We start from the raw sequence: 9,961 nt of genomic DNA, 5'->3' as shown, positions 1-9,961 counted from the left end.
GAGCCGTCCTCATTTGGTCAGATTATGTATGCAGATGACTTTGCGCCACACAAAAAAGAAAAGCTAAGTATACTTTGATTAGACTTAAATCCCAAGTCATGGCCTCATATCTGTAAGGGCAAGACAAGACTAACATTTCAGGTGGTTATCCTTTTGTAGTTATTACTAAATCAATAAAGATTGCAGATTGCTCAAGCAACCCATAAGAAGATTGAGTTGGGCCAAAATCCTACTACTTAAACATTTTTACCCATATAGATACATTTATATCTATTTAGAAAGTTCAAATAGAACCCTTGAAATCAAGTCGAGGGCAAAGTTCCTTCAAGTTCCTTGGCCGTGGTCTCAAAATCATTGTACCACCCCAATCATAATGGCGGGCATGACAAATTGGAGATTTATCAACCAGCCATCTGAAATCCTTTGACGTAATCTGAACAAATTGGTAGAGACTGCCCTCTGCTGGTTGATACCTGAATGAGTAATTCAATTCTACTGAAAAAGGGATTGAGATGAATAGAACTATTAATCTGCTTTGTGTCTCAAAACCAGAAATAATATATGAAGGAGATCCAACTTAATCACAGCCTGAGTCGATAAATCGGTGTACATTGAGTGGTTTAGACCAAGCCATGTTTTTGGTCTCTGATAGTCCCATGCGGGCCCGTTGAGAGCTCCAAACGCTGCACTTGAGAAGCAAAACAAACAAGAACTTGTTTTACACAATTTTATTTGACATTTCATACAGGCTCAAGAGCGTGTAAGCGACAAGACAAGATTTCCCCTGTACTAAAACAGCCTCCAATGGTGAAAACAAGCTAGTTCAAATCGGCCTGTGTTTTAGTTGGCACAAATCGGTCAAATGAAATCATCAGGGTCCTTTGGGAATATTAGTCATTGTTGTATTTTATACAAACGGGTGGGTCCAATCCTGAATGCTGATTGGTTAAAAACGCATCCCAGCCGGTGTCTATTCCACAAATTACTATCCGCTAAATCTATGACGTATAAATGCCTATTTACTCTGTTCCATTTGACTGCGCAATCGAATGTCTCATCAACCCAGGCAGGGACATTATTAACTTGATATCCACTATTAAAAAAAGCATCATCTCACTTTTAGACTAACATTTAGTTTAGCAGCGGAGATTTGTATAAACCTTACTGTCTGTCTCTCCGACATTTGCAGCATTGTTTCAATGTTAAAATCTCCAACTGTCCCATAGTAATGAACGTGTAGGGGTCGGGGCGAGAGAGAGGCAGGCAGCGTTTCTCAGCCAGTCGAAATCATGAATCAGTTGGCATCATTTTTATGGATATATAAAGAAATGAATTGAAAAAAAGTCAAACGAAACGAAGTGCAGATAGTTTGCAGTCTTTCCAACTTCAGTTTGAAGTTGTTAGATGTGTTGGCTAGTTTCTCTGAACAGTGTCCCGAAGAGAGAGCACATTCATACAGGCTCAATAGCGAGAGTAGGAGACAAAACAAGATTTCCACTGTAATACAACAGCCTCCAAGGGTGAAAAAAGCTAGATGAATTCATCCTAACTGGAACTCACGTGTGTAAGATATATTGGATCCACGTACCAGTTACTGCCTGAGGAAAGAAAAAAACAGACAGTCAGCTGGTGCTCATGGCCACAACAAACAACTCAGACTGAGTTGTATTATTTGTCCATATCAGATTGACAAACAATTTACATGGGACACCGGCGAGTTCAGTGTTTGAATATTCTGGCGAGGCTCCACTAAATATGCTAAAATCACATATACGGGATACACTTGATGACCAGGAACATCAACAGGTGGATCCAGTAAGGGTGGTTTTAGCTAAAACCTCCCTTAATCTTCCTTGATCCACCTGATTCCCTAAATATTCAAACACTGAACTCGCAGGACCCCGGCGTCCCATGTAAATCGTTTGTTAACCTGCTATGGACAAATTATGCAATTCAAACTGAGCTGTCTTGTGGCCATGAGCATCAGCTGACTTTTGTCCATGTTTTCTAAACTTGTGTGAGAATGTCTTCCTTCCTTAGCTAGCTACTTTAACTGTACTTTAAAGGAATTATTAGCGCAACTACTGTAGCTAGGAAAAGGTAGCTAGGTGGCTTGCAACGGATGACTAGCCTATAAACCAGCGATTCTGGTGACCCAGGCTTTGTTAACTAGCTATATTGATTAGCTAGCACTACCTCGTCTTGTTTCTGGCTATCTTAACGTTAGTTAATTAGCTTCTATCTGAGTAGCACTGAATAGTTAGCTGCTTTGACATTCGGTGTACTACTGGTTTCTCAACTCCGACCCAGTCAAATAAGTTACATGTCGTTACAGTGACAGCTAGCTAGTAGCATACTTGTTGTTGACATCCAAAACATGACACATCATCACTCAAAAAGTCGTAAAGACAAGAACGACGTCCTGTGTTTGGATCGACAATAAATCTGAAATTAGATGGTTAGAATGGAAAGGGTGAATGCAATTACTCTTATTTAACAATCGAACTTTGAAATTGTATCTTTGCACGTAATGGACAGTAGATGAATAATTCGACAGTTTAAATAAACTGTTCACTACAGTTTTCACGACACCCTGTGCTTGGTAACTATGTCCTGTCCAGTGATTGGTCCTCTCTGGTGCATTGCCCAATGAAATTCGAGATTTGCATGCTGCGCAGGAGCGGTATAGCGCATCGATTTAAAATGCATGTGGCTAGCTAGCTAGTCACACACTGTCCTTCAACGCTTTAAGACAATCCATAGTATTTAAAATCAGTGATGATACGCAGCCATTGCCTAGGCTCGACATTCATGAGGACGCTGGTTGTGAACTGACAGAGGTGCGGCAGAATCGACTCATTTCGTCGAGGGTCAAGACAACGAATCTAAAAGGATAAAAGCCCGGTAAATACTAATCTCGAGACCATTAAACTTGCGCCATCGCTTAATTCGGTATAGCTAATTGTTCATACGTCAAATTTGGCTACATAACCTGCCTTATAATCACAACACCGACAATACAATAACGTCTTGGTTATTTATGCCAAATATAGCCAGCTTGCCATTATCTATTGAGCATATTATGCCGGGTGATGTGCTCAGCCACGGTTTGATGGTAATTCCTGTAAAAAAAATTACAAATGTCCATCTCGTAACAAGGGTACTTCTGATGAAAGAATTTGCTGTGGACAATCCTATGAAGCCAGCCCTGGAGCGTTGGCTCTCGTTTTATGCCCTCCTCAAGCTGCATGTGTCATCGATGCTGGATTTGACCCTGTCAACCCGCCAAGATTTACATGATCAGTGACTAGACATGTACATTGTTTAATGTATTATGCTTTCTATGATCAGTACTATGCACCTTGGTCGATAGAGAAAGATTTGTTTGAGAAAATCTATAGAATAATGCACGATTACGGGGGGGAAAACATGGTTTATGCTCAGCGCTATTTTTATGGCGGGCAGAATGAATTCGTTTTAGCCAGAGAGCCTTCTTAGATAATCCTAGAGAATGAATAAAACATAAATTGTACTAGCAAATATCTTTGGTCGATGTAGTTTTGAGATGTCATTTTGGGATTTGTGAGTGTTTTAGACACAATACATACTGTCTCCTGTCTGTTGTAGGCGGCCTTTTAGCTACAGCCCATTTAATCCCCTCCCATGATGCATTGTGCTCATCCCAGTCCCTACTGTATTTCCTGTTTATTGTTGCTGCTTTGTCTGGTAATTTTCTTTCGTCCTCAAATGTAGTATATTTACTCACATTTTCTAATTACTAATAATTTCTGGTGTTTTGCTCAAGCTCATACAACCGTTTAACGTAGCACCACTCCTACTGAAGCAATGTCGTTTTTTGTTTAATTTTCTCCAGTCAACGTAATGCAAAGCACTTCCTCGGTTCATTTGCACACAATTCAACTCCACGTTTCGATAGTGAAAGTACAAGTATGTCAATGTTTTTATCTGTGATTTTCAAAGGTATTTTGTTTATGTGTAATATTATTGGATGTGGTGTTCATTTGTTATGATGTCAAAAAACTGTTTTTACTTTCTTTCTCTCTTTCTTTTAGGCGTGGTGGAGTCTTATTGTTACATTGACCCTGTAATTCCAACGAGACCAAAAGTTACACACATTGACATTTGGGGTTTGCTCCAATGGAGGGCTCTGAGACTGACTTGACTTCGTCTGAACCGGATGCACTTGGGGCAGACTTCATCACAGTGGAATTGGATACCCAACCCATAGAATATGTTGTCAAGTGGGCCGAGGTCGGGTCCAAGTTCACAATATCCTGTGTGAAAAAGGAGGCGGACGAGGGGTCTGGCCTAAATCTGGAGCATGTGAAGGCAGAGCCAGACGAGCCCTTCTTTGCCCAGTATGAAGAGGAGTTCACTGGCTGTGAGATAGCAGAACAGAGTGTTGTAGTAAAGACGGACGACTCGGATGAGGATGACCACACTGAGCCAGGGAGTAGCCAGCTGGTTCCTGTTGGAGATGGCTCTGATTCGGGCTCAGAGAAATGGGAATATATCTCACCAGGGGGATACTACAGCTGCAACTACTGTGGGAAATGCTACAGTCATTCCTCAAGCCTATCAAGACACCAACAATTGCACACAGGAAAGGTACCCCCACCCCCAAACAAGCAAACAGATACAGGGTCAGGTGAGGGGAACAAATACAAATGCACGCAGTGTGCAATGCGATTCAAAAGCAGAAGAGCTCTCGGAACTCACCTGAGAACACATCGGGGCATGAGAGTTTACCCATGCAACATCTGTGGGAAGGATTTTAACCACAGCTCCAGTTTGTCGCGTCATAGGCTCATCCACAAAAAAGGGAAGGGTATTCCCTCTGGTGTCATACCCGCTGAAATCAGTTATGTCCGCCGCCCACCTGGCAGCAGGAATAAGAAGAAGCAGGCTGAGAAGAAGATCCCTGGCGAAAAGAAGATCCCTGGCGAAAAGAAGTTCCCTATCAGGAAGAACCTCTCTGGAGAGAAGTTCTACGCGTGTACACAATGTGATATGACCTTCAAGAACTCCATTGGCCTCTCAAAACACCAGGTCTCTCATGTCAAGGACCTGCTTAATAACTATGCCCATGGTAAAGACGGTCTTACCAAGTCCTCTGACTTGAAAATACGCCTCAAGTTGTGCTCGAGGGACAAACCCAACTTCTACACCCTCTGTAAGAAGAACAAGCGATCAAGAGCTGCCAAGCGCCAGCGCCAAGCATCGGTCTCTGAGGAAGAGGAAGGACCATATGCATGCGAGCAGTGTGACAAGCGCTTCAGCCAAGTGCAGAGCCTCGCCAGGCACCAGCAAATGCACAAGGGAGACAACAAGTTCAGCTGCTCTTACTGTAAAAAGACCTTCACCAGGTTGTCCAACCTCCACCACCATGAGAGATCTCACTCCACAGGGGGGAAGTACGAATGCACAACCTGCAGCAAGACATTTGTGCACTCGTCCAGCTACTCCAGGCACAAGCGGCAGCACGCAGAGGAGGAGGCCCGACAGCGGAAGGGCATAGATGAGATGGAGCCACTTGATTCAGACTCTGAGTGAGCGCAGTCGTGGTCTGCTCTTGACTGCCCACACACAGCTGTCAAAACTCTGGGTTTCAGGGGTTGGGAGTTTTGGGGGGATTTTGTTTGGGACTGGAATTGGCTTCACTCTGAGTATATAAAGTGTGTAATGACTTATGTTTGTATGGTATCAGCAAATTGGATCTTGGGATGGGGTTAGGAATTTGGGTTCATTTTGAGTGAGATTCCTCACCCCCTTCCCCCTCACACACATACACATTTTACCTAAATTGCACTGACAATGTTGTCCTCTGCTGCTCATGCAAAACATATTTTGATTTATTTTGTTGAAATTCCCTTTTGGCCATGGTTAGTTACAGTTTTAGGGTAAAAGTGTTGCTAGAGTCTCGCCAGCTGTGTAGTATATCAGCCATGTCAAGATATCACCCTTACCACACACACATCAGAAAACTGCTATAAAATGCTTCTGATATCGAGTATACCCCCTTTTCTGTATGTAATCTTATTTTTTTAAATCTCTGATGTGACAAAGGGTCAAAATGAAAACCTTGCCATCAAACTAAATCCGGATTTGACCTCAGGGGATTAATCTGATGTCTGCACTACGCCACATACAGTCCCTGATTCAATCAAGCTTCTATGGTTTAGCCTCCGATTTGTATCTGTTCATTCAAGTAATCTCTGATGCTGAAAAAACAACAATCAAAACGATGAAGAACTTTGAGGAAAAAAACAAAGGAAGCTTGATTGAATCCAGGCATCGCTAATTATTACTCCTTCAATCAGAAAACTGCGTTCTTTTCCCGTCCCCTACTCAACATCACTTGATTAACGATCTTAATGACACACAGTGGTGAAATGAAAAGACAATATTTATTTCTACATGTTTGGGATAATTGATTTGTATCTTTTTTGTTGTTGTTGAAAACTGCTAGTGTTGAGTGATCAACCAAGTTCTCAATTAGTTTTATTCTACTACACAGTGTTCAGATGAATGTTCAGATTGTTGATGTAAGGATTTGTCCAAATATTAAGTCCAGTCAGATCCTTAGAACTTGAATATGCTATATTTGATATTTGTCAACATATACTGCAATTACCACAACGTATACAACTGTGACTCCATATATATGTATGCATGATGAATATAACATGAGAATAGTTTACAATATATGTCGTTTTTACATCTGCTGTTCCTGTGTGTGTAAAGCATTGCTTTTGTGAAAGTGAGAATAATTGAGATATTTAATAATATGTGCAGTGCATTTTGACAAAAACATTCAAATATTCCTGGGATTAGGGATTTAATATTTTGTTCAAGTATTTGTTTATTGAGGTTGTAGGGGAAACTGCACAACTTATTTATGAATTGGGAACAAAGGTGCAATTGAAATGGTAGTGAATGTGATTCACGTCAATGGCCATCGCTGAAAACACCTTTTAGGTGGCAACACCTTCCGCATTTGCCCCCAAAGTTCCACCTTTTCAGGTGTACCTTTCAAAATCGATTACCATTCACAGAAATATTATCAAGTGCTGTCAACTACTTACTGTGTATCTCCATAATGCTTGTATACATGCATAGCCAGATGGATGTTCTTTTCCAGCTAAACTGTTCAATAATCTGTTGAAAGTGCTTAACTAGTCACCTGTTCTATGTTTTGCATTTGCTTTAAGCACAACCAGGGTACTCTGAACAATGATCAACACTTGACTTTGTGAATACCATTTACTGTTTGAATAGTTTTTTTATTTGTGACTTCTAACCTCTATTTCTTTGAGTGTTTGAAAATGACACATAGGGAAAGTGTAGTGGCATGTATCAAGCACAGACCCAGTCTATTGCACCCACAATGATAATTGAAGATGGAACAATTATGATAAAGGCTTGGTACTTTCCCTGTATTTCTGTTAGTAAATGTTTTTTTGTTTGTTTGTTTTTGAAGAGCTAGATTCCCCTGTTTCCCTTAAACCTTAGTTGAGTCGGGTTAAATAGTTTTGCATTTTTTGTTTGTGGTTCTGGCCTTTTTCTCCAATGGCAAACGTTCTTCTCTCTTATTTTTCAGCAATCTCAGCTTTTTGAATTCTGAAACTCATATTGTTTTCTTTTTCGCTGTCATTATTTCATTTTTTGATGCAGCGGACCTACATCCTATAGAGAGGTGTATGTTTTTTGTATTGTGTTTGCCATTAGAATACAGTTGACATGTTTTGTCTTGCGTTTTGGTAATAAACCTTTCATGAAAAAAATGGTCCATGATGTCCTGGATCTGTTTTGAGAACGTGTAGGCTTATGGTGGATTTCAGAATATTGGAACTGCTAAATCAGTAAAGTGATCACAACTCAATTGTGCTTTACCACTATTCAGTTGTAGTTTGACTTCAGCGAGACTATTAATAAAGGACAACTGTCCAGTTGCTGTTGGTAATTCACCATGTGATTTTAAAGTCCCCCACTAGATGGCAGCAAAACACTTCAAATCACCACACAGCATGACCTGTTACAGAAACGGAAGACTTGTCAATGTTTTGAAGAGTTATCTTCCTTTTTTAAGAAATTGAATTCAATTGTTAGAATTGTTTTTTTGCACAGGTTTTATTTATCGGGTCATCTATTCACATTTAAGACAATCCATAAAAATTGTGATTGGTCTACTGACTAAGGGCACTATTCAATCCGCATTGTGTAAATTCAGTTTTACAGCGTGATTTAAATTTAAAGGGAACGTTTCCACTTTAGGAGAGACTGCATTCATGGTAAACACTGCATATGTCGGCTCAATTAGGAATTCCCTTTACATTTCTATCTCGGAATCTGTAACGCTTCAGCTTTACAGATTGGATCGAGCCCTAACTCCACTTTTCTTTATCTGCTGCCCAGAATATCTCACAGGGTCATAAAAAGATGCATTCAAGGTATTTGTCACACAGCCTGAAATCTAGAACCTGTTTTGCTTATATTCCACTCCTTGTACTCTGTGTCATTACCAAACATGTTCAGCATGGCAAGGAGTGGAATGATAGCTAAACAGACTGGTACAAGCTCAACTCAGCAAAAAAAGAAACGTCCCTTTTTCAGGTCCCTGTCTTTTAAAGATAATTTGTAAAAATCCAAATAACTTCACAGATCTTCATTGTAAAGGGTTTAAACACTGTTTCCCATTTTTGTTCAATGAACCATAAACAATTAATGAACATGCACCTGTGGAACGGTCGTTAAGACACTAACAGCTTACAGACGGTAGGCAGTTAAGGTCACAGTTATATCAATTTAGGACACTAAAGAGGCCTTTCTACTGACTCTGAAAAACAACAAAAGAAAGATGCCCAGGGTCCCTGCTCATCTGCGTGAACGTGCCTTAGGTATGCTGCAAGGAGGCATGAGTACTGCAGATGTGGCCAGGGCAATAAATTGCAATGTCCGTACTGTGAGACGCCTAAGACAGCGCTACAGGGAGATAGGACGGACAGCTGATTGTCCTCGCAGTGGCAGACCACGTGTAACAACACCTGCACAGGATCGGTACATCCGAACATCACACCTGGGGGACAGGTATAGGATGGCAACAACAACTGCCCGCGTTACACCAGGAAAGCACAATCCCTCCATCAGTGCTCAGACTGTCTGCAATAGGCTGAGAGAGGCTGGACTGAGGGCTTGTAGGCCTGTTGTAAGGCAGGTCCTCACCAGACATCACCGGCAACAACGTCGCCTATGGGCACAAACCCACCGTCTCTGGACCAGACAGAACTGGCAAAAAGTGCTCTTTGACGAGTCACGGTTTTGTCTCACCAGGGGTGATGGTCAGATTCGCGTTTATCGCCGAAGGAATGAGCGTTACATAGAGGCCTGTACTCTGGAGCGTGATCGATTTGGAGGTGGAGGTCCGTCATGGTCTGGGGCGGTGTGTCAGCATCCTGACATGACCCTCCAGCATGCCAATGCCACTAGCCACACTGCTCGTTCTGTACGTGATGTCCTGCAATACAGGAATGTCAGTGTTCTGCCATGGCCAGCGAAGAGCCCGGATCTCAATCCTATTGAGCACGTCTGGGACCTGATGGATCGAAGGGTGAGGGCTAGGGCCATTCCCCCCAGAAATGTCCGGGAACTTTCAGGTGCCTTGGTGGAAGAGTGGGGTAACATCTCACAGCAAGAACTGGAAAATCTGGTACAGTCCATGAGAAGGAGATGCACTGCAGAACTTAATGCAGCTGGTGGCCACACCAGATACTGACTGTTACTTTTGATTTTGAACCCCCCTTTGTTCAGGGACACATTATTCCATTTCTGTTAGTCACATGTCTGTGGAACTTGTTCAGTTTATGCCACAGTTGTTGAATCTTGTTATGTTCATACAAATATTTAGTGTCCTTCTATGCAGAGTTGCAAAGAAAAATATATA

The 9,961-nt window shown here is 41.6% G+C and overlaps 1 protein-coding gene across 2 annotated transcripts; it reads left to right on the top strand.

Annotated features, from left to right (window-relative positions):
- The first annotated feature begins 2,719 nt into the window (after positions 1-2,719).
- Positions 2,720-7,810, top strand: LOC139570748 (zinc finger protein 883-like). Of its 2 annotated transcripts, XM_071392892.1 has the most exons (3): positions 2,720-2,904; positions 3,875-3,948; positions 4,074-7,810. In XM_071392892.1, exon 3 carries the CDS (start codon positions 4,159-4,161, stop codon positions 5,572-5,574), a length of 1,416 nt encoding a protein of 471 aa, XP_071248993.1. In that variant the 5' UTR covers positions 2,720-2,904; positions 3,875-3,948; positions 4,074-4,158; the 3' UTR covers positions 5,575-7,810. The 2 variants fall into 2 exon arrangements, with proteins under 2 accessions (XP_071248993.1, XP_071248992.1); XM_071392891.1 differs by lacking the exon at positions 3,875-3,948.
- Positions 7,811-9,961: the final 2,151 nt, after the last annotated feature.

Source organism: Salvelinus alpinus, chromosome 3 (assembly GCF_045679555.1).
Source record: "Salvelinus alpinus chromosome 3, SLU_Salpinus.1, whole genome shotgun sequence".
Classification (NCBI taxonomy): Eukaryota; Metazoa; Chordata; class Actinopteri; order Salmoniformes; family Salmonidae; genus Salvelinus; species Salvelinus alpinus.
The sequence above is the reverse complement of the archived record's forward strand: the minus strand, read 5'-3'. Positions and strand labels throughout refer to the sequence as shown.